General features: G+C 38.5%; 1 protein-coding gene across 1 annotated transcript in view; it reads left to right on the top strand.

The window, feature by feature from the left end:
* The first annotated feature begins 2,137 nt into the window (after positions 1-2,137).
* Positions 2,138-25,129, top strand: part of LOC136258469 (uncharacterized) — a 121,046-nt gene continuing 98,054 nt past the window's right edge. The window contains exon 1 of the mRNA XM_066051778.1: positions 2,138-2,220. Within this exon, the coding sequence (XP_065907850.1) occupies positions 2,179-2,220 (42 nt within the window). The 5' untranslated portion in view covers positions 2,138-2,178. The remainder of the gene's footprint in view (positions 2,221-25,129) is intronic.

The raw sequence follows: 25,129 nt of genomic DNA, 5'->3' as shown, positions 1-25,129 counted from the left end.
ACAAATGTAATAACAACTATAGGTGAATTCACTATTACTCACCATACTTTTATCATTTACAGTAGGGGCGTACCAAGGGGGGTTTCCAGGGGTTTCAGGAAACCCCTTTGGAATTTACACACTACTTGAAACATTAAGAAATTGAAACTTCAGGTTTCCAGAATCTGAAATCTGTCATGGAACAGGACACATTTAAGTTAAATAATAGTTTGCAACATGATAGCAACACTTATAGCATTGTTCTGAATTATGATTTTGGTGAAAAGATCGAGATACTCTTATAGAGAAGTCAGGTAATATAAAATAACAGCCACTTAGCTGTAGTGGAAACTCTTTTTCAAAATTCCTGCGTACGCCCCTGTACAGTATCAACTGATCTACACTATACTCTGTATTAAGGACCCATGGAAAGTGCTTTTAAACCTTCCTATTATTGTTTCTAACTATTTCTTCACCTATTTTATCCCCAGACATTATTCCCTAAAATTTCCTGGAGTGATTCCTCAAATGCAGATAAATAAATCTGGTTTCTTCTGAAACTGTAGAGGTCATTACAAGTGACTAGCTTAAAAAATCAAGATACTGTAATATGTGACCTGATTTGCGAAAAGGTACCTTTTTCACACACAAAATTTGACCCCTTTTTTGAAGTTTAAAGCTTCATAACTTTTTTATCATGGCATATAATTGCTTGAAATTTTCACTGAATGTAGCTACAGTATCTGGCTACATTTTGATACTAAGAGCAAGTTAATCAGCACAAGGAGTCAAATGTTACATCATTTTGTTTGTTGGTATGTCAAATGTGTGGAAAAGGTACCTTTTCGCAAATCCGGTCACATATATTTTTGGTTGACTGCCTTATTAGGGTATGGGTGAATTCTCTGTAAGAGTATCTCAATCTCTTAATACAATTTATGGTAGCATCACTTGAAAAGTGTTTCCAAGAGATTTTTATATTATACTGCAAGTAAAATTATTTCTGAAAATCGTTCAGAATTATTTCTGATTTTTAGCACCTATTAGTGCAAGTCACCAATTATCAGCACCTATAAAGTATATGGACTACAGTGTTTATAGAAGCTACCCAGTAACTTTGTGGGTTATCATACCGTTTAAAACATTTCTTACAATCATTTTCATTCAGCGATTATTGTTCCTAAACTGCTCTACAAGCTATGCTGGTTAACCATGATGTTGCACAAAAATATGTTTGTATTGGAGACTACTATGTTTTTTTCCTCTAACCTAAATATCTCTTGAATGGCTGGCCTTATCTTCTGTGAAATCAAAGGATTGTATATCCCACAAAATTTCACAATGAACTCATGTGGCACCAGAGAGGTATTATTACTCATGAATTTGCACAGTCTACTGATAATTGGTCAGTTACTGTGCTGTTCATAGGTACCTCATGTTGATAATTGGCACATGATAAGTATATGATTTCACTTATAACATGCATGGGCGATAATTAAAATTCGGTGCATGAATAGACTGAAGACTGTTCTAGTGAATAGTTCAAACCACAACTTCATATGTAATTGCAAATGATGCTGATAAACGAGAACTCGCGCTATTCTGGAAATTCTTCAGACATATTCTGTGGGTCCATACTATGTACATGTGCTTTAATATTGTGTATGTAAAAGTTCCACACTTTGCTACTAGATACAGTAGTATAGTAGTTTTTGTTATTCAGGCTATCATTTTCTTGATTTACAATTAATAGTCAGTGATAAACACACAAGTAACTATTCTCCATACCAATACAAGTGATGTTAACAAGATCACATGATCACCTTACAATACTTACTTGATAGAACTACACATTTAATATCCTATCTGCTCCTTGTATCACTGATGTGACTAATGGATTATAGTAAAAGAAACCACCACTATTAAATACTGATCAATTTCAATTCTGTTATAATGAATGTTAATTGTATCTTTCACCATCATTAAGAAATTATTATTGCTTTATGGAAAATTATGGTAAATGGTAAAGTATACAATGCGGTGTGGGTAATTTCGCAAAATGTTTTAGAATGATAATAATAACATTGTGTAGTATGGTGATGTGCCATATTACTGTTACATGTTGTCTCTTTTCATTAATAGGATAACTGGACCCCCCTTCATTATGCTGCAAGGAAAAATTCTCTTGATGCGATCAGGATGCTACATGAATATGGAGCAGACATCAATTGTCAGAGCAAGGTTAGTTGTTAGTATACTGTAAAGTGGTAAAGTTTGATGAATTTGGTAATTAATAAACAGAGATCTCATTCAACCTCCTTTATTTGTTTATTATTACTATTTCCTCAATAATTAAATGTTCTCATTATTATTGGTTAACGTTAAACTGAATCTCAGTATCATATATAAAAAATGGTGAACATGTGATCTCTCCAATAGTTTTGTACTGGGACAACCACGTTTTATTGTTAAAATCATTTTTACATCTGAATTCTGCAGAAGCTTGTCCAGTCTTTAGCAAGGGGGAGCACCATGCTAGTAGGCATAGTATGGAGCAGGCGTTTGGCCCCCTCAGAAACTAAATGTATTAATTTTATACATTTCAGGATTGAAATGTTTGGTTTTATGTGCAAATAACTAAATCTTAGTAACATCTAAATTACACAAAAGTTGAACATGATATGTAAGAAATCAATAGCAAACAGTCTCAGACTAGGCTCAGTGTGCATGCCCATGGGGCTACAGTTACAAGTTTTTATACTCAGTAAAACTGTGTAAGATTCTTATAGTGTTGTGGTGACTGTTCTATTAATTGTTCTACTAGAGTATCTTGATCTTGTATAAAAATTAATTGTGTTTGTATTTGAAATGGAGCATGTGACCATGTGACCCATGTGACCCACTATGGATTAACCACTAATTGTATTTGATATTTTATTTCATAATATTGTTAACTGGCTTCCAATCCAGACCTTTGGTAATTCCATGGTCTAATTACATATCATTACACAAAAAGGAAGACCTACAACTGTACCTTACTGTAGTGATGTAGATGTTTTAGTTGTACTGATTTATCTGCACGTTAAAGAGCCCATACCAATTATACCGACCTCATATTTGTATATTTATATACACAGTAAATGTAGATAAAATAATTATTACTACAGGTGTACTGATAAATTAGCATGCTTTGATATGATTTGTTAAGAAGCGTAGGAGTAACTTTAGCTACCAAGCATATCTCTACCTGGTACCTATGGTGGTGTAGTCATCTATTACACAATCCAGACAATTAGACATCACTAGGATTGAGCCAATATTATATGTTTTGACAACAGCCTATTATGCTTATTATGTTCAAAATTATATTCTTTCAAAATCAAGATTATGCTCTGGCATTGGCTGTTTTATTAGAGTATATTCAACTTTTTGTGACTACTGCATTAGTGTATTAAGTGACTGCTCTATTAGAGTGTCTTGATCTTAATTCCACAAAGTGTGAATAATGATTATCCAAGAAACAATTAAAATGATAACACTGCACATTTTCTTGATATACTAAGATGTAGTGTGTTCATGTTTTGCTGTATTTTTAGTGCACATAATGTGCATTAATTAAAAGTCTTGAAAATTGACCTATTATGCTGGCTCACATAATTTTACTAGCCTATTATGCTTGAAATTATTCCAGCATAATGTGGCGCAAGCCTAGACACCACAAAAATTAACAAATGCTCCCACAAAGACTTAGTTTAAAGTATACGGCAAGGAAATTTAGATCCTCTAAAGTTGAATTTGAGAACAATTTCAGCAGTTTGTTAAATACTAATATATTAAAAATACTTCACTGTACTATTAGAATGACTGCTCTATTAATTTCACTACTCTATTGCGGTATCTGTATCAATCTTGCTTGACCAGCTTTTGGAAACCACAGAAACTCCCCTGGAGCAACCCCTGATAATTTATGTGTTGCACTAAGATGAGGCTAGGATAAGAGCCATTTGTAATATTGGTTGTGGCTAGTAGATTATTAACTAAATAATAGTTATAAGGGCACAATGCGGAGTCTATGAAATTTATAAACCTGAAAGCCCGGGCTGTAGCGCACAAGTGAAGCGAGACCACTACTAAGGGCCTGAGGGTTTATAAACTTCATAGACTCCACATTGTGTCCGTATAGCTGCTTTAGACTCTATTTTACATTATACTCAGATTACTTACCTCATCCATGGCTGTTTCTGCTGTAGGCTCGGCAAAAGTGGCTGGTTTTCTTATGATAATACGAACACCATGGCAACTATGCATGCTCACACAATAAAATTAAATGCCCTTGTTACATCACTGCACGTGAAAATGCATACTGATTGGATAGACCTAGTTTTGAGCAAATGTTATATTGTGCCTGAAGGCATGGAGTATATTAGAAAACAAGGTGGAGTATATGAGATTTATTACCCACCCAAAACAGCCTGAATAGAGTCTAATTACAAATACTGCTGCTGGAGGGCTGCTGGTGTTGTAGACTATGAAATGTGTTTAAGTGATCTGCTTTTGGTTTGCGATGACCACAAGCCATGTCCTCAACAAACAGTGACAGTTGAAGCTGTAATGGCATGTGTACATATATGGTAATGTTGTATGAGTGATGTAGTTAGGTGTAGAGTGTACACTGATGGAAATACTGTAATTTATGATCACAATATTTGAAGTTGGGTACTGTGAAAAACCACACTAGTGGTAATTTACTGAAATATGTAGCAGTGTAATACAGGTATAATAATATAGCTAATTTGTGTGATGAAAACTTAATACTTAAAAGGTTTTGTATATTGGACATCTATGATTCTCATATCAGATAGTTTTATCCCTGCTAATATTTTGTACTGTAATGTGGTATATACTCAAACAACAAACTGAGCACATCACACATATTATACTATCTACCCTATGTGAACAGGATTTTAAAATAAACAATACAAGCACAAAAGTCATGGTCCAGTATGAAGTGTGTTTCTGTACCATCAAACCAACACATTTCTTATTCAGTCTGATTTTGGCAGCTGACCTATACAAATATTCTAAACATAGATATATCTATATAGCTTTGTGAAGGGAAGGAGGTGGCTAGAAGTGTTTGCAATGCTGATGTAACCAACTTATTGGTATCCAGACAAAACCACTTAGATAAGTACATTTATACACACAGATGAAGATGTGGTAGTGTATACTCATTCGCTGATACACAATGTAGGCTTATACCACAGTGCGTGGCTGGATCAAACACTATTACAATGGAATAACTAGTGTGGTTGATATGACTGGTAGTTGTAACATAGCAGCTAGTAAGATGTAGAAGATGAGCAGTATAATTGCAAAACATCAATCAAGAGATTGCTTTAGTGTATTAAACCAGGTGTATGCCCACAGGCAGCTGTAGTCCATGCAGATATTAACACTCATCTCAAAAATGATCAAAGAAACTTTGTGTGTGTGTATGTGTGTGTGTGTGTGCGTGCGTGTGTGTGTATGTGTGTGTGTGTGTGTGTGTGTGTGTGTGTGTAGTGTGTGTAGTGTGTGTAGTGTGTGTGTGTATGTGTGTGTGTGTGTGTTTATGTGTGTGTGTGTGTGTCTGTGTGTGTGTATGTGTGTGTGTGTTTATGTGTGTGTGTGTGTGTGTGTGTGTGTGTGTGTGTGTGTGTGTGTGTGTGTGTGTGTGTGTGTGTGTGTGTGTGTTCCTGTCTGCACATGTGAATAAAATGTCTCATGCTACAAGGCAAAGCAAAATAATTTTGTTTTGTGAATGGAAGGGAACCTGTAATTATACAGACTGTATAATACATATCCCATGAAAGTGAGCTTTATTTTCTTCATTAGATAGGCTGTGACCATCTCTGTACACATTGAATGGAGCTTTTCTATACAGATATTTACATTAAGTGTCAGGTACCTTATTATTTACATTGTATGGTACTAGGAGCACTGACAATTTTAACTTAAACATTATGATTCATCTGAAAATTCTCCACACTAGTGAGAGGAGTGTATACACAGTGCTCATCTTCCTACCAACCTCAATCAAAGAAATATCGTGTACAGTGCACCAAGGCATAAACTTCCAAAACAAATCTATTTTTTGTAAAATTCATAACTCACTAACTACTAATGCTACATGCCTGAATTTTTTCTCTAAAGTGGATTTACTTATAATATTTCTAAAATATTTATATGATGGTCATACCAGGGGCATAAGGAAGGGAGTTCCCAGAGGTTCCGGAGGTTCCGGAACCCCCTTGTAAAATTTAGACTTCTGAGTTTACAGCAAGATCCTAACATACCATTTAGTGTGGCAGGACAAAATGAGTGAGTAATAGTGTATGGCACAGCACAACCATTGATAAAGCTTGCATTCATCTCTCAGGGAGGGATTTACAGAGGTAACATGAGTACTCTTGAAAGCTTGTAAAAAATCAATATACTCCAATAGAGCAGTCACGTATACTCTAATAGAACATGCATGTAAATATCAAATATGTTACAGAGCTTCATTATTGTAATTTTCCAGACATTCTAACATTTAAAAAATGTAAAACTGAGCATGATCTTATACTGCTATAGCTTTGGTGTGCAGTGTTTAAAGATATAGGATGCCAGTACTTTATCACCTGGGCATGCAGAATGAATCCATGCTATGCATATTTTGTAGTTGTAATGTTTTGATTGTAAGTCATCAATTGTATGCAGTGGATTCATGGTTCCTATACCAGTGGGATATCACTTACAGATGTCTATATAATTATGTGTCTCTGTGTGTTATGTCATCACAGTTTCCACTAGGTATAGTACAAGCTTCATCCCAGGGACACATATAGCTATACATTATAATTAATGTAATATATTTTGCATAAAATAAAATTATAGAGTTTTGATTCATTAAAATATTGAAAGTCTCTCAGCCGGCGGCTGGGGGCTGTTCCCTCAGACCCCTGCTTCTGGTAACTCAATACTGCTGTTGGAACCCCCTCCAAAAAAATCCTGGTACGCCCCTGTATACAGTCATTGCATTAGAAAGAGAATCCTCCAAGTGCATTCCATTTACAAAAAATCTTAGTATGTGGCATGTCTTTGGCCTAAACAATGTTGATTTGCAATCAAATCCAGTCTGTAGTATTAGCTATAATTGAATTGTACTTGAGATATGAGGAAGTCAGTCAGTCAGTCAGTCAGTCAGTCAGTCAGTCAGTCAGTCAGTCAGTCAGTCAGTCAGTCAGTCAGCAACTATTAGTGTGTGTATTTTGCGAAAGATGTACATGTGTTCCCTCTCATATTATAATTATAGTGAAGCGTCAATTATCAACTTAATGTAAGGAGAATTGTGTTTGCATATAAAAATTTAATCATTAATATAATTATGCAATAGATTCATATAATAGAGTGTATAAGCTTGTTCACAAAGTACTCTAATTGAACAGTCATTTTAATATTAGACCCTTTTTGTGGTGGATTTGGTGGATTTTGGAGGTGTCTAAGTTACATAGACCCTTTTCATATTTACTAAGACACTTTTCATGTTTATTACACACACCTGCATTGGTAGTGCTGGCAACGCATCAATTAATTTTAAACCTGTGACTGTTGTTATGGGTGGAGTGATGGCTTGTTTCTACTAATTGTTGCTACATTTCTCTGTTACAAACAGTTGTCAACAGTGTTAAGGTACAACAACTACATAAAGGATCTAAATAAGTTAGACATCAGACCACAGAGGTCTAGATCATTTAGTAACCCTCAGGCCCTGTAGTAGCAAGAAGGCACCACGACACAGGGACATTGTTACTAAATTACTTAGACCCTGTGGTCTGAAGTCTATTACTTAGGATAGTTGACCTTTGGGTAAGGTTAAATTAAAATAATACTAATCAAATAACAGGTCATAGCTAAAATGAAGTTAAGCAGTAACCATGTTGCTATTTGATAACTAATAGCTGATAGATGTGCAGTGAGTAGACCTGCTTCAAATATGCCAGCATAATAAAAGCGTAATAGGCTGGAGTGCTATATCAGCATAATGCTAGCAAATTATCATGAATATAGATCGATACTCCCTAATAGAACAGTTAGTGGAAATTGCAAAGTGCAATGGAGTATTCAAATCCATTGTAGATAGTTCCTTAGCTTAGGTCAATACTCGCTAATAGAGCAGTGATTTTGTACTGAAATACTCTAATAGAGCATTCACTGATTAAATGTTCCAAGATAATTATAAGAAATGTTGCTAACCTAAGATAGGGTCCGCAACGCGAAAACTCGATATCCTCCAATCAACTACCTAACTATTGTCATCTGTTAGGCTAAGTGTAACTTGAATAACACCAGCGTGGCAGCCAAGTTTGTCACTTTCTTCTGGTAGAAAACGATACAAATGTCTTAAAATCACGTGATTTTTCGTTGCAGCAGTTCGTAGGGTTCTTCGTATGCCACGATATTCACTCTCAACATTGTTCAAGTAGTCTATCATCAACTCAAAGTATTGGTGGTTTGATTTTATTGGTCGGTTTCTGGTGGCAGCACGATCTGTGAAGAATTTTGGCGACAGACAAAATGTTTCTTGCTCTGGAGCACAGCACAAGCACAGCAGCAACTGCGCCGTGGGTCAGCAATGACCAGTACTAGGTAAAGTACCTGCATGCGGTGTATGGTTATAATTGAAGCTTGTTAACCATCTGGCTGAGCCATCTATATGCTGAAATTCAGCCAAAATGACGCGATTTTTGCAAACAAATACCAGAATGGTTGATGCATCAGTGAGACAGTCTCCAACAGCAAGGATACGAAGCTTATAAACACCTAACAATACGGCTATCTCGCCCAGTAAACGCATAGAGCAATCCAATGCATGGAATAGGCACTCGGGTGATCGATATTCAAATCTCGGAAAATACAGCCATAATCTATTCCAATTACATTAAAATCACTTGGAATCAAGTGACAATCAGTTTGTGTGCATTAGGTTCAACATCTCGATTAGCCCAGTAGTCTGAGACTCTCCTCATGATGCCATCGCAGCATAAAACACACAATGCAAGTCGACTAAATCATGCTGAAGAAATGTTCCAACAAAGTGCAGCTGCTGCTAAGTCCAACTACGAAACTACACTCATTACCAACTATGCCAATTCTTCTAATCCTGCAATATACCATTACATAAGAAGTTTTACAAAGTCAGCCACAATCCCACCCACCATCCACCTTGATGCTACCTCAGCTAACAGCAACATCTCTAGAGTAAATCTTTTTAATCAATATTTCTATTCGGTTTTTACTCCACCTTCTACAACTCCACATTATGCGAATGCAACTTCACATTCTAATGAAATGAACTCACTGGCCTTTACTGAAGAAGAAGTGTATTCAGTTTTAAGTCAGCTTGATCCCAACAAAGCTACAGGAATTGACTCTATTAGCCCCAAAATTCTCAAATATTGTGCTCCATCACTCACCCATCCATTATGCCACCTGTTCAACTTAAGTTTGGCATTTGGTGTTATCCCCCAAGAATGGAAAGTTCATCTAGTGGTACCAGTCTACAAATCAGCTGATCGATCATCCGTAAAGAATTACAGACCTATTTCCCTTCTATGTAACACATCAAAAGTTTTAGAAACTCTTATCTACAACAAAATCATTGATCATGTACTTAATAATGTTACTACCTGTCAGTTTGGATTCTTGCCTGGTAGGTCCACCACCCAACAACTTTTGCTATATTTGAACAATATTTTCAAAGCTACTTCCCAAGGTCACCAAATTGACTCTATTTATCTAGATTTTCGTAAGGCTTTTGATAGTGTATCCCACAGCAAGCTCTTAGTTAAACTATCAAATTATGGAATAACTGGAAACCTCTGGAACTGGTTTAATAACTACCTACATAATCGCTTTCAACATGTTAAAGTCTGCAATGTTATTTCTGATCCATTGCCTGTATTATCTGGTGTTCCCCAAGGCAGCATCCTTGGCCCCCTGCTGTTTCTAATGTATATAAATGATCTAACACTAGCTACACAGTTCTCTAATCTATTTTTGTTTGCTGATGACACCAAGCTTTATAAAATAATTCTTCACCCCCCTGATCATACTGATTTACAACAGGATCTAGACCAGCTATATATCTGGAGCATCAACACTGACTTATTTTTTGGCATCAGTAAATGTATCTACTTGAGTTTTAACAACAAGACACCTACTTCCTATTCACTTGATGGTAACACACTTCCTCGGCTGCACAGTCATCGTGATTTGGGTATACAAATTTCTGACAACCTCTCCTGGGAGAATCATTACAAACATATAACTTCCAAGGCTTATAGATATCTTGGCCTCCTAAGGCGTGCTTTTAGTAACTGTCACTCTGTTAAAGCCAAAAAAACTCTATACATAACTCTTGTTCGATCTCAGTTAACTTATTGCTCTCAGCTGTGGAATCCATACTTGATCAAGGACACTATTACCCTAGAAAAGATTCAGCGACAAGCAACTAAATTCATCCTTAAAGACTATGAATCTAGCTATCATACTGGTCTCCTCAAACTAGATCTATTGCCTTTAATGTATACACTGGATTTCTATGACATCATGTTTTTCATCAAAGCTCTAAAGCAGCCTTCCAACCATTTTAATATATATGATCATGTTTCTTTTAGCACTGCAAACACCAGATCATCCTCTAATAATAAACTCAACCATGTCTACACTTCTAACAATTACACCAGGAACTTCTATTTCAACAGAATATCAAGACTGTGGAATAAATTACCATCCATCGATCTAAGCCAGCCACTATCAGTCATTAAAGTCAACATCTACAAGTATCTACATCAACACTTCACACTTCATTTTTCAGCTGACAATCCTTGTACGTATCATTTTTGTTGCAGATGTAGTAATTGTTTTAAAGTAGGTTTATCTAGCAATTTCTCGGTACTTTAGGTTTGTAATTAAGTAAATTAAGTTTTAACTTTTTCGGGCTGCCAACACGGGTTGTTGGTTGACCCTCAATACGTTTACTGTATTGTAAAGTATTAATAATAATAATAATAATAATAATAATAAAACAGACCTGCACTGGCCCAGACCACGCCTGAGTGAACAATTATCGCAAATATTTACAAAAGGAGCACACTGCATGGTTCCTATTCAGAAATGAAAGCGATTTCATGGGTATTTCCACGATTTGAATTTCGATCACGTGAGTGCCTATTTCATGCATTGGATTGCTCTATGCGTTTACTGGACGAGATAGCCGTATTGTTAGGTGTTTTTAAGCTTCGTATCCTTGCTGTTGGAGACTGTCTCACTGATGTATCAACCATTCTGGTGTTTGTTTGCAAAAATCGCGTCATTTTGGCCGAATTTCAGCATATAGATGGCTCAGCCAGATGGCTAACAAGCTTCAATTAGTACTGGTCATTGTTGACCCACGGCGCAGTTGCTGCTCTGCTTGTCCTGTGCTCCAGAGCAAAAAACATTTGTCTGTCGCCAAAAAGCTGCACAGATCGTGCTGCCACCAGATACTGACCAATAAAATCAAACCACCAATACTTTGAGTTGATGATAGACTACTTGAACAATGTTGAGAGTGAATATCGTGGCATACGAAGAACCCTACGAACTGCTGCAACGAAAAATCACGTGATTTTAAGACATTTGTATCGTTTTCTACCAGAAGAAAGTGACAAACTTGGCTGCCACGCTGGTGTTATTCAAGTTACACTTAGCCTAACAGATGACAATAGTTAGGTAGTTGATTGGAGGATATCGATTTTTCGCGTTGCGGACCCTACCTAAGAGCATAATGCAAGCATAATGGATACACTGAAAAGGCTAATAGGGGAAAAATTGGAAAATTCCTGGAAGCATTTTTGGCAAAAATATTTTTGAGCATAATAATATCAAGACACACGATAGTGTGTCGTGCGGCCCAAGAAGCCGGCGCGCCACACCGTGAGTATATTGACAGGAAGAAAGAAAACGTCATTTTCACACATTTGTATCTCGGTGATACCTCATCCGATTGGAACCAAATTTGCTGCAGAGTTGCCCGCCAGCTAGGGGAGTCTACATTCCAAATTTGAAGGAAATCACTCCAGCCAATTCCGAGATACGAGTGGCCAAATTTTGTGTTTTTTTCTTCGTTTTTTTCTTCTTATTCTTCTTCTTCGTCTTTTCGCACACTTGCAAAAATTGCTATAAAACGTAAACGCGTACTTCGATCGCCTTGAAATTTGGCACACAGAAGGGGAGTCCAAAGGCGAATCTTAGCATCAACTTTGGTGTAACTCCGATGAATGATTCAGGAGTTATGACCGATTATTCGCGTAAAACAAGATCGATTTGTTGTCACGCCTACAGGGTAAACCGCTTCATGGAATGAGTTGAAAATTGCTATGCAGATGGAGTAACCATCGTAGGAGTGCCTTTTGGTGGTTTGAAAGGAATCGAGATTAAGACCACGGAGATATGACACAAAACACAACCTGTGTCACAATTACGCGATCGATTTTTAGTAATAAAAAAGTATTAGTTTTTACGCCTACTAGGCAAACTGCTTAGAGCAATGAGCTGAAAATCGGTGTATAGCTGGAATAATCTTCATTGAAAGTCCTTGCAGTAGTATAGAAGAATTGGATTACAAACCACTGAGTTATGATTCGAAAGCCAACTCCGTGTAGCAAATGCGAGATCGAGATACTCTAATAGAACAGTCTCCCTAATAGAGCATTCAGCTAATTTATTTACTCCATTATAGAATTCTATTACATTACAGGTTATTCTGTAGGGAGTTCAGTTGCAAACAGTTAATCTTATAGACAGTTCAGCAAGAAGCAAGTCACCCTATAGAGAGTTCAGCTACAAATATATCGCTGTAGTGATTCAGAACATTACAAGTCACACTGAAGAGAGTTCAGTTATAAACAAGTCATGTACCCTGTAGAGAGTTCGGCTACACTCTCTAGAGAATTCAGCTACAAACAAGTCACTGTTTAGAGAGTTCAGCTACAAAGAAACTACCCTGTAAAGAGTTCATCTATACAAACAAGTTACCCTATAGAGATCACCTGCAAACAAGTAACCCTGAAGAGAGTTCAGCTACAGACAAGTCACTTTATGGTTTATACAGTGTTCAGCTACAAGTAAGTCACTCTGTAGAGAATTTAGCTACAAGTAAGTCACTCTGTAGAGAATTCAGCTGCACCAAGTCACTCTGTAAAGAATTTTGCTACAAACAAGTCACCGTGTAGAGAGTTCAGTAACCAAAATACTACTCTGTAAAAAGTTCAGCTATACAAACAAGTTACTCTGTAGATAGATCAGCTAGAAACAAGAGAGAGTTCAGTTAGAAGAAGTCACCCTGTAGATAACTCAGCTGCAAAGAAACCCTGTAGAGAGATCAACTACAAACAAATCACCCTGCAGAGCATTCAGCTATAAACAAATCACCCTGTAGAAAGTTCAGGTACAAACAAATCACCCTATATACAGTTCAGCTACAAAAAAATCACTCTATAGAGAGTTCAGCTACAAAGAAGTTATGCTACAGTGAGATCAGTTTGAAACAAGAGATTTCAGCTATAAACAAATTAACCTGTAGAGAGTTCAACTATGAACAGATCATCCTGTAGATAGTTCAGCTAGATACAAGTCACCCTATAGAGAGATCAGCTAGAGGAAGTCACCTTGTAGAGAGATCAGCTAGAAAAAGTTGCCTTGTAGAAAGTTCAGTAACAAAGAAACCATCCTGTAGAGAGTTCAGCTACAAACAAATCACCCTGTAGAGAGTTCAGCTGCAAACAAATCACCCTGTAGAGAGTTCAGCTACAAACAAATCAACTTGTAGAAAGATCAGCTCGAGGAAGTCACCTTGTAGAGGGATCAGCTAGAAACAAGTTACCTTGTAGAGAGTTCAGGTACAAAGAAACCACCATGTAGACAGTTCAGCTGCAAACATATCGCCTGTAGAGAGATCACACAGCTAGAAAAAATCACCCTGTAGAGAGATCAGCTAGAAGAGGTCACCTTGTAGAGAGTTCAGCTACAAGAAACCATCATGTAGAGAGTTCAGCTGCAAACAAATCACCCTGTAGAGAGTTCAGCTACAAAAAGATCACCCTGTAGAGAGATCAGCTAGAAGAGGTCACCTTGTAGAGAGTTCAGCTACAAAGAAACCATCATGTAGAGAGTTCAGCTGCAAACAAATCACCCTGTAGACAAAAAGATCACCCTGTAGAGAGATCAGCTAGAAGAGGTCACCTTGTAGAGAGTTCAGCTACAAAGAAACCATCATGTAGAGAGTTCAGCTGCAAACAAATCACCCTGTAGACAAAAAGATCACCCTGTAGAGAGATCAGCTAGAAGAGGTCACCTTGTAGAGAGTTCAGCTACAAAGAAACCATTATGTAGAGAGTTCAACTACAAACAAATCATCTTGTAGAGAGTTCAGCTACAAAAAGATCCCCCTGTAGAGAGTTCAGCTACAAAAAGATCACCCTGTAGAGAGTTCAGCTAGAAGAAGTCACCTTGTAGAGAGTTCAGCTACAAAGAAACCATCATGTAGACTCTGAGAGTTAAGCTGCAAACAAATCACTCTGTAGAGAGTTCAGCTAGAAGAAGTCACCTTGTAGAGAGTTCAGCTACAAAGAAACCATCATGTAGACTCTGAGAGTTGAGCTGCAAACAAATCACTCTGTAGAGAGTTCAGCTAAAGAAGTCACCTTGTAGAGAGTTCAGCTACAACGAAACCACCATGTAGAGAGTTTAGCTGCAAACAAATAACCTGTAGAGAGTTCAGCTAGAAACAAATCACCCTGTAGAGAGATCAGCTAGAAGAGGTCACCTTGTAGAGAGTTCAGCCCCAAACAAATCACCATGTAGAGAATTCAACTACAAACAAATTGCCGGATCAGCTAGAAGAAGTTACCTTGTAGAGAGTTCAGCTACAAAGAAACCGCCATGTAGAGAGTTTAGCCTCAAACAAATCACCGTGTAGAGAATTCAACTACAAACAAATCGCCCTGTAGAAGGATCAGCTAGAAGAGGTCACTTTGTAGAGAGTTCAGCTACAAAGAAAACATCATGTAGAGAGTTCAGCTACAAAGAAATCACCTTGTAGAGAGTTCAGCTAGAACAAGTCACCTTGTAAAGAGTTCAGCTACAAAGAAGCCACTATGTAGAGAGTTTAACTGCAACAAATCACCAGTAGAGAGTTCAGCTAGAAACACATCACCCTGGAGTGAGATCGGCTAGAAGAGGTCATCTTGTAGTGAGTTCAGCTACAAAGAAACCACCACATAAAGAGGTCAGCTGCAAATAAATCACTTGTTGAGAGTTCAGCTACAAACAAACCCCCCTGCAGAGGGATCAGCTAGAAGAAGTCACCTTGTAGAGAGTTCAGCTACAAAGAAACCATCATGTAAAGAGTCCAGCTACAAACAAATCACCCTGTAGAGAGATCAGCTAGAAGAAGTTACCTTGTAGATAGTTCATCTACAAACAATTCACCCTGTAGAAAGATCAGCTAGAAGAAGTCACCTTGTAGAGTGTTCAGTTACTAACAAACTGCCATGTAGAGAGTTCAGCCTCAAACAAATTGCCCTGTAGAGAATTCAACTACAACAAATCGCCCTGTAGAGGGTTCAGCTAGAAGAAGTTACCTTGTAGAGAGTTCAGCTACAAAGAAACCATCATGTAGAGAGTTCAGCTACAAAGAAACCACCATGTAGAGAGTTTAGCTGCAAACAAATCACCTGTAGAGAGTTCAGCTAGAAACAAATCACCCTGTAGAGAGATCAGCTAGAAGAAGTCACCTTGTAGAGAGTTCAGCTACAAAGAAACCATCGTGTAGAGAGTTCAGCTACAAAGAAACCGCCATGTAGAGAGTTTAGCTGCAAACAAATCACCTGTAGATAGTTCATCTAGAAACACTGTAGAGAGATCAGCTAGAAGAGGTCACCTTATAGATACGTAGTTCAGTTACATTTCAAGTCACCCAGTAGAGAGATCAGCCGCAAAATAATATCCTGTGGGGAATAATGGGCATGTAAAAAATATATGTATATAATTTGTATAATCACTAATAAAATCAAAAGTAATTGAATTATTAAAAATCTTCTTTAAGTTCTTTTCTTCTTCCTGTGGTAAAGAAAAAACACATGGGTTAAAAACCCCCAAAGCCAGCCATTGGCCGGCTTTGCAGTATACAAATACAAAAAGAAGTGATATCAAATCAAAAACAGCCAAGCTGTAAAAAAAGGTGCGGCCCCCAAAAAAGGCCATGGTGAAAAAAGATGTGAAATCTAAGGTGGCAGCCAAGAAATGGCTGTGATGGTAGGTTAATGGTAAAAATTTTAATAACGACAATTCAGGTGAATTTTGTGCCGCTTGGTCTTGGCACCAAATTCACCTGAATTGTCGTTATTAAAATTTTTACCATTAACCTACCATCACAGCCATTTCTTGGCCGCCACCTTGGATTTCACATCTTTTTTCACCATGGCCTTTTTGGGGGCCGCACCTTTTTTTTACAGCTTGGCTGTTTTTGATTAGATTCTATATAGCAGTGAGTAATTTATAAGTCATATCGCTGTTATCATTCTTTCCTTTGATGTAATATGTGCAGCCTTAGCAGTCATAAACTACATTTCAAATAGAGTGTGAACATATATGGTGCAAGAAAATTTTTAAAGTTGATTAGGGATCATATCATAGAAGGTCTTTTTAATGCTCAAAATTCTTTGATGTGATGAAAGAGATGTATAATTAACCAAAATGGCTTTGATCCTTGAAGCACATTGACAATGATTAGTGTTATCATTAATGTCTGCATATACTTTTACTGCTGTCATTTTAGCCATTATTCGTAAGCTGTCCTTATCTTACAGTCAAGCATCTTACTGTACTTTTACCACACCACAATTGACCCACCAGCAAACATCTTTTCACATTAATCTACAAAGAGAAGGCTTCAATCATTACAAGACTACAGCTTAATCATTGAAATGTGTAATGGTAATGACCCGCCTACTCTACGCATGTTTTAGGAGACATCTGTTGAAAAACATAATCATATGTCCAGTCATTGAGTACTCCATTGGATAATACTACAGGTTGTGCAAGCTTTGTTAGTGCTAGAATCTGTATCCAATTATGAAATGCAATGTACTAACTTTGCACATGGATGAACAATTTTCACTGTGACGGTGCTTTATCCATTGTACATTGTGCTATGTTTTTGCTGGATCTACCTGCTTCATCCTCTGAATTGTCATAAAGTAAGTATTGATAGAACGTTAATATTTGGAGCTACTAGTTCACTACATAGCTATTCAGACACAAAGGATTTGTTCAGACTTCAGCTGTGACTCAGCTTCTACCACCTTTAACTTCCAACTGAAAAACATTAATTTCTTTATGTGTTACATTTTTGAAATGTACAGGTGAATTTACCACTCTACCAAGCATACCCTCCATACTCAAAAATGCTGATCCATATCCAATAAATAATAACCTCTGTAATTTCAAATATGGCAATGCAGTGCCTAGCCATTTTAGTGGCAAGGGCGTCAGAGTAGATATGACCAATGAGGTCAGAGCTTCACCACTTTTTGGCTGGAAACAATAAACTTTCAAACCTGTAGCCAATACCAAATGTAAAGAACACGCAATACTTACTAATTGTAATTGTAATTAATTGTAAATTTAATTACAATTATGACAGAAACAACACTTAACCTGTCTGTCTTTCACTCAAAATAGCTTTATGTCAACTCTGTCCATGTTAAGTGCTTCTAACAATAATTAGCATTATATTTAGGTTTGACTTCTTTTGCAGTCACTTTGGAAACACTCCTTACAGTTTATCTCTTATTAAATCTTAAATGATAAGTTTAACAGTATATAGTATGAAAGTGCTTTTTGGCAATGTCCACTTTTATCAGTGGATAGTTAACTAGCACATTCCACACAGTGTTACAACCCAAAATTGCCTCAAAATTGCATCTGAAAATGTGCAATTTTTAAATTTTCCTGGGTGAGGGGGCATGCCCCTAGACTGAGCTTTACCACTTTCACTTTTACTCTGACACACTGTGAATATTTTTAATATTATGACTGAGTCATTTATGTCAAATAATAATAGCCATCAGTTACAGAAAAAAAAACATATTAAACTGTGCGGCTTCAGCTTTCGATAATGTCATGGAATATATCTACTCTGTAGTTTTTTATGGACATGTTAATCTGATGGCTGTATCAATCTTTATGGTCTATGGCAATCATTTTGAAGATAATTATAGTGAAACTATGTCTATCTAGCAAGGTGTGCTTAGTATAGCACTAATCATGCAGCACCACTGTACTCACTAGTTCATTATCTCTCAAAAATAATATCATGGGCTCTTGATGTACTTTATTCACCAGTAAATTAATTTATCTAAGTTTTGACTTCTAGGAGTGAGTATCAAGACACACGGTAGTGTGTCGTGCGGCCCAAGAAGCCGGCGTGCCACCCGTGAGTATATTAACAGGAAGAAAGAAAACGCAATTTTCACACCTATGTAGCTCTGTGATCCCTTATCCGATTGGAACTAAATTTGCTACAGACGTGTCGGCCAGCTAGGGGAGTCTACACACCAAATTTGAAGAAAATCGCTCCAGCCATTTCCGAGACACGAGTGAACAAAGTTCGTTTTAATTTCTTCGTTTTTTTCTTCTACTTCTTCATTTCGCATACTTCGCAAAATTCGCCATAAAACACGAATGCGTGCTCGGATTGGGCTGAAATTTGGCACACTTAAAGGGCTCATTAAGGCGGATCTCTGTACCAACTTTGGTAGGAATGCGATGAACATTCACGGAGTTATGACCGATTATTTGCGTAAAATAAGGTCGAAGGTCTGTCACGCCTACAGTAGGGTCTGCAATCCGAAAAATCAACTTTCACAAATCGATCCCCCTACCATTGTTTTTTTTTTTTGCCCGGGCTTGATGGACTGCCCTTGCCTACCACCCCCAGCACCTAAATGGCCTGTGCTGGACAAACCGGGACTTTCTTAGTCCACGGCAAACTGAGACTCTGCCCGAATCAGCTCCACAATTGGGGGAGTCTTAACATAGTGACCGATGGATGAGCGGGCTCCGCGGATGCATTGTATGGAGGACCGCAAGAGAGAAAAAGATAGACAGCACCTTAACCACCCCATGACAACAGAGTAATCATCGCCCCACTAGTTTGAAAGTTGATGAGCCAAGCGTTGATAAAAAACAGAAGCCTCATGAGCCAGACCACCAGAGGCAGACATTACCAGGGGGGTAAAAGAGGCATGCTCCTCCTCACGAATTCTCTGAGCATACGCACGTTTCTTAATGTTCTCGTGCCTCCGATAACAGGAGGCCAGTGATGAGGACGCATTAGAAGCAGCCAGAGGGTTGAACACCCGCACATCCACAAAACATCTTTCACTTCTTCCACCCCAAAAACCATTCATGGCGATGTCAAGACGGGCACCATCTTGGATATTGGCAGAAGCAGGGTAGTCCTGCTGTGAAACCGGCTGGAGCTCTGGTTCAACAGCTACCTGAGAGCATACTTCAGTCAACAGGGTAGCAGTTAGATCTCTGATCTCATTGTGTCGGATAGAAGGTAAGCCACCCTTGGGACAGGATAAAGCATGCTCCACTGAAAAGGAAGTCCCACATGCACAGTGAGCAGGAGTCCGCTGAGGAGACCACCCATAACGTAGTGCCATGGCATCGTGAAACGCGGACTTATGCAGTGCAAAGCCATGTTCCTGTAGGGGCCGGGTGGTAAGCCAGTTGGAGGCCCCTTTGGCTGAGGCTAGATCTAAAGCTCGTTGAGAGGAGGGATCTAAGTGGGTACGCAAACTGGAAGATCTATCCGAATAGTTGGAAGATTTGGAATTACGGATTGCGGACTTGCGAGATAGCTGTTCTGTTTTAACAATAGCCGAATTTATACCCCGGTCAAGAATGAATTGTGAAAGAGGCTCAGTAATGTGACACGAGGCTGAATACTCCTCAGCTGCAATAAGAGTTGGGTTTATGATACCCAAACCACCATATCGAGGTGGAAGGGCAAATAATTTACGGATTGTGTCATTTGGTGGAGAGCAACCCATCAAAGTAGGGATAAGTACCAGCCGGATGTTGTCCTCAAGGGGTTGTAAAGCCTCTGATATGTATGGAGTAGTGCGACAAAGGTAGAGCCAATGGCTTGACAAGCCATGAGTGAGAGCGGAATAAGCAGCATGTGGCTGAACTTGTGCGAACTTGGCAAGCCGTGTAATCTCTGCTGACCAACCAACAACCTTGTCCCTCACAAATTCCTGGACATAAGCGTTTGAACCAATGGCAGCCCCAAGGTAGGGACGGCCCGCAGAAGTAATTTGAACATCAGTATCTGAGAACAGAGTAGTAGCAATTGAATGGAACCTTTCCTTAGAAACTAACCAAGTTTTAGGAGCATTCACAAAATAGCCAAAAGCAGGTCCCTCAATACAGAGCTGGTTCCACCAGATGAGCAAGTCCTGTATACTGCCACAAGCACAAGCATCATCAGCATACCAGACCTGGTCCACTGTCCCATGAAGTTGATTGATTAAAGGCACTGTAGCAAGGGCATACATAGGCATAGCTAGTGGGTCTCCCTGTGTAGTACCCTCCTCTGATAAAATAACCTCCCCAGAAACAAGCAAAGAGGCTGGAGACCTATAAATATTGATCAGAATAGTGGAAAGTGGCGGACACACTTGTCTGATGTTGTGTAGAGCCACCAAACGGTTCAGCGAGTTAAAGGCATTGGAGGCGTCCACCAGCAACACAGCCTCAGTGCTTCCTTCTTCAAAAACCTTTCGGACAGCATGAACCGCAGCCTCCGCCCCAGAAAGTTGTCCCGCACAAAGTTGGTGTGAACCAGCTGCCTCCTGAATGTCATCCCGCAGGATGACCAGCACAGCCTTAGCAACAATACGTCTCATAACCTCGCACACACCAATAGGCCGCACCCCAGGATTTTTATCCAAAGCAATGAGGTGACACACCAAAAAAGACGAGAGCAAATCTGGGGAGAGGAAAACAGTACATAAACGACGAGCAAATGAGGACATTGCAACACACAATTCACCTGAAGCAGAGTGGAATGAGGTACAAAGTCGACGCCAACCACGAGCGTCGATACCATTGTGGGATGTTCATTGCGAGGGGTCCGTCACGGGCTGGAATCCCGTACAAGTCATTTGGAATCCCTCGGAATCTCGCACAAAATCTGGAATCTGGAATCTTTTGGTTCCGTAAATTTCCGAATACTTCCGGATATTTTAATAGCGTGCAACTTGTGGTATGCAGCTATAAGCTTGTTGGCCTGTTATAACTTGCCTTGAGCTGTTAATTTCACTTACTGTGTCTATATAGGTGTTTAAGAGCTTTTATGGATTCAACAGAGCACGCCGGACGAGTGTAGAGTCGAACTGCTGAATAGCATTGTGTTTAAAACCCCGGTTTAAAAAAGAAGAATTACGGCCACACTTACTGCAAATTCTAGAGACTGGCCAGCTAAAAGAATTTCCCTCCTCACAGCGTCGCAAGCGTATAGATCCAGAATTTTAAGCACAGAAGTGTGTGAAGTGCATTGCATATGTCGAATGCCGGCCGGATGATGGTTCCAAAATGGTATGTTGTGACACATGTAACAAATGGTTTCATGCTGCTTGTGTGGAATACAATGATCAGATTAAATCGTGGTACTGTGTTGAATGCAGCAAGGAGGAGAAATCTAGCTAGTACACGTACATCATACTTCTGAGCTATGTTAATGATTAGATTGTGACACGTTTTGTTATTGTAGATTATACTTAAGTTCTTATAATTAATTGTACAAAAATCATGATAAATTGTATAGCTACAAGGTTTTTAACACTTCTGAATGAAAGTCGTAGAGCGGCCCGGTTGCGCATGCATGCGTCTGTACTGTCACTGGACGTTCTAGGAGTGAAATAACCTGTGTTACCATTTGAAATCCCTATCATGGTAGTTTTCATTGCAAGACGTATAATAGCGTTGTTATTTATAGGCAATTACCGGTAATAGATAGCTAACTAGACTAATACCACAAGTAGTAGATAGTATACACACGCAAGAGCAATCGCACTAGCTACGACTTTCGTTCAAGAAGCGTCAAAACCCTGTAAAGCAGCTTTCTAGATCATCTTCGTGTTCTACCTTGCCTTCTACAGTATGGCTGAGCTTTTCTAGCTGACTGCTAGCCTCGCTGCAAGCTTTGTTGTAACTGGATTTCAGTAATTTAAATATTTCTTGGAATCTGGAATCTTGGGTTGGAATCCGGAATCTTGCCTGAAATTTCGTGGGATTCGGAATCTCGTACAGGATTCTAAGGTCGTGGCGGACCCCTCGGTTCATTGTAGTATCCCATTGCTAGATCCACCATGAAACCGGAGGCACGGTTGTTGTCTTCACAGAACTATCGATTTTAGTATTTCGTGAGATGCAAAAATTACTTTTAAAATTTCTGGCTCCACACAAAGAACAGGATAGAACTTGCTGCTTAGCTAGATATTATCTAGAGTTAATGTAGTTAAAAAGTACGCACAGTAATAAGCAAATGATTCACTGGGTTCCCGGCACAGGGTTGCTTTCTCTCAAAAAGCAGAAAACAAAACACGAATTTTCGAATTCAAACTGCCCTACCAGCCAAGACAAAAAAAGCCAACTCTTCCTCATAGTGATGTGATAAGGTTGGATGCATAGTCTGTCTATGCTGTTAGTTTGGAAAGGATCTGAGACTTCTCACCATCTGGGTGAAGAACGTCAAAATTTTCGTGCATCATTTCAAGGGATTCTCTCAATGGTACCAAAGTGCTTTCCGGTACTTCTGATGCCACACTGGTCACTTAATTTTGTTTAGAATGATGATAAATGATGGTTCAAAACGTTTGGTAGTAGTAGTAGTTGGTGTTTCTGTGATTTCATATGATGCAGTATACCAGCAGCTCACCAGGAGCTCCACCCAGCTTGAATAAAAAATGAAAGATTTTGTGCATTTTTCAGTTTGTTTTGGGATGTTTTGCAGCATAATAGTGATGTAGGGTGATCTAGTGAAGATTTGAAGCTGCTGTGGAACGTTAGAGGTGAAGTCAAATTTGAACGATTTTGCTGCCTCCCTTGATGCATAGCTTAGAGCGAGGCGTGGAAGCTGTGGATGAAATAATAATTGACAACCGCTATTATCAAACGTTCAGGGACATCTTTTGCCATAGTTTTAGTCTATAATTGATGATTGTTGTGGCTGCAGAAGCGCTGGAAATGGGTAGAATTCGCAACACAATTCTTTGATGCTGCAAAAAATTTTGACGCTCGTCACCCAGATGGTGAGAAGTCTCAGATCTTTTCCAAACTAACAGCATAGACAGACTATGCACCCAACCGTATCGAAACACTATGAGGAAGAGTTGGCTTCTCTTGCCCTGGGTGGTAGGGCAGTTTGAATTCGAAACTTCGTATTTCTTTGTCTGTTTTTTCAAAGAAAGCAACCCTGTGCCGGGCACCCAGCAAACCATTTACTTATTTCTGTGCGTAGTTTTCAACTACAACAACTCTGGATACGATTTGGCTAAGTAGCAAGTTTCATCCGGTCCTTTGTGTGGAGCACGAAATTTTAAAAATAAATCTTACATCTTGTGAGATACTGAAAATGATATTTCTGTGAAGACAACAATCGTGCCTCCGGTTTCATGGTGGATCAAGCAATGGGATACTACAATGAACATCCCACAATGGTAGGGGGATTGATTTGTAGAAGTTGATTTTTCGGATTGCGGACCCTACCTACAGGGTAAACTCCTTTGAAGAATCAGTTGAAAACAGATATGTAGATGGAGCAACCATCGTAGGAGTGCCTTTTTGTGGTTTGAAAGGAATCGGGATAAAGACCATGGAGATATGACACAAAACCCGACCTGTGTCAAAATTATGCGATCGATTTTTATGAATAAAAAAGCTATTAGTTTTCGTATCTACCAGGCAAACCGCTTGGAGCAACGAGCTGAAAATCAGTATGTAGCTGGAATAATCATCATAGAAAGTCCTTGCAGTAGTACAGAAGAATCGGATTACAAACCACTGAGTTATGATTCGAAAGACAACTACTTGTAACAAATGCGAGATCGAGATACTCTAATAGAACAGTCACCCTAATAAACCATTCAGCTGCATTTATAATCTAATCAAAAACAGCCAAGCTGTAAAAAAAGGTGCGGCCCCCATAAAGGCCATGGTGAAAAAAGATGTGAAATCCAAGGTGGCGGCCAAGAAATGGCTGTGATGGTAGGTTAATGGTTACATTTTAATAACAACAATTCAGGTGAATTTGGTGCCAAGACCAAGTGGCACAAAATTCACCTGAATTGTCGTTATAAAAATTTTTACCATTAACCTACCATCACAGCCATTTCTTGGCCGCCACCTTGGATTTCACATCTTTTTTCACCATAGCCTTTTCAAGGGCCGCACTCCTTTTTTTACAGCTTGGCTGTTTTTGATTAGTTATTTTTTACATTATGACTGAGTCATTTATGTCAAATAATAATAGCCATCAGTTACAGAAAAAAACATATTAAACTTTGTGGCTTCAGCTTTGGATAAATGTCATGGAATATATCTCGGTAGTTTTTCAAAGACATGTTATTCTGATGGCTGTATCAATCCTTATGGTCTATGGCAATCATTTTGAAGATAGTTATAGTGAAACTATCTATCTAGCAAGATGTGCTTGGTATAGCACTAATCATGTAGCACCACTGTACTCAAGAGTTCATTATCTCCCATAAATAATATCATGGGCTCTTGATGTACTTTATTCACCAGTATATTAATTTATCTAAGTTTTGACTTCTAGGAGTGAGTATTATCATTACTTGTAGTAGCTCATGTGGCCAGTAGTCTGATGGAGTTATATGGCTGTTCTAAGTGTTTTATATATTAGTCTAGAGTTTGTTCTGCATTACCGCAAAGAACCTGTCCAATTAATCATGTAAGGCCTTAGTTTATAAATTGGTACAAGCCT

The sequence above is a fragment of the Dysidea avara genome, chromosome 6, assembly GCF_963678975.1.
Source record: "Dysidea avara chromosome 6, odDysAvar1.4, whole genome shotgun sequence".
NCBI lineage: Eukaryota > Metazoa > Porifera > Demospongiae > Dictyoceratida > Dysideidae > Dysidea > Dysidea avara.
The sequence above is the reverse complement of the archived record's forward strand: the minus strand, read 5'-3'. Positions and strand labels throughout refer to the sequence as shown.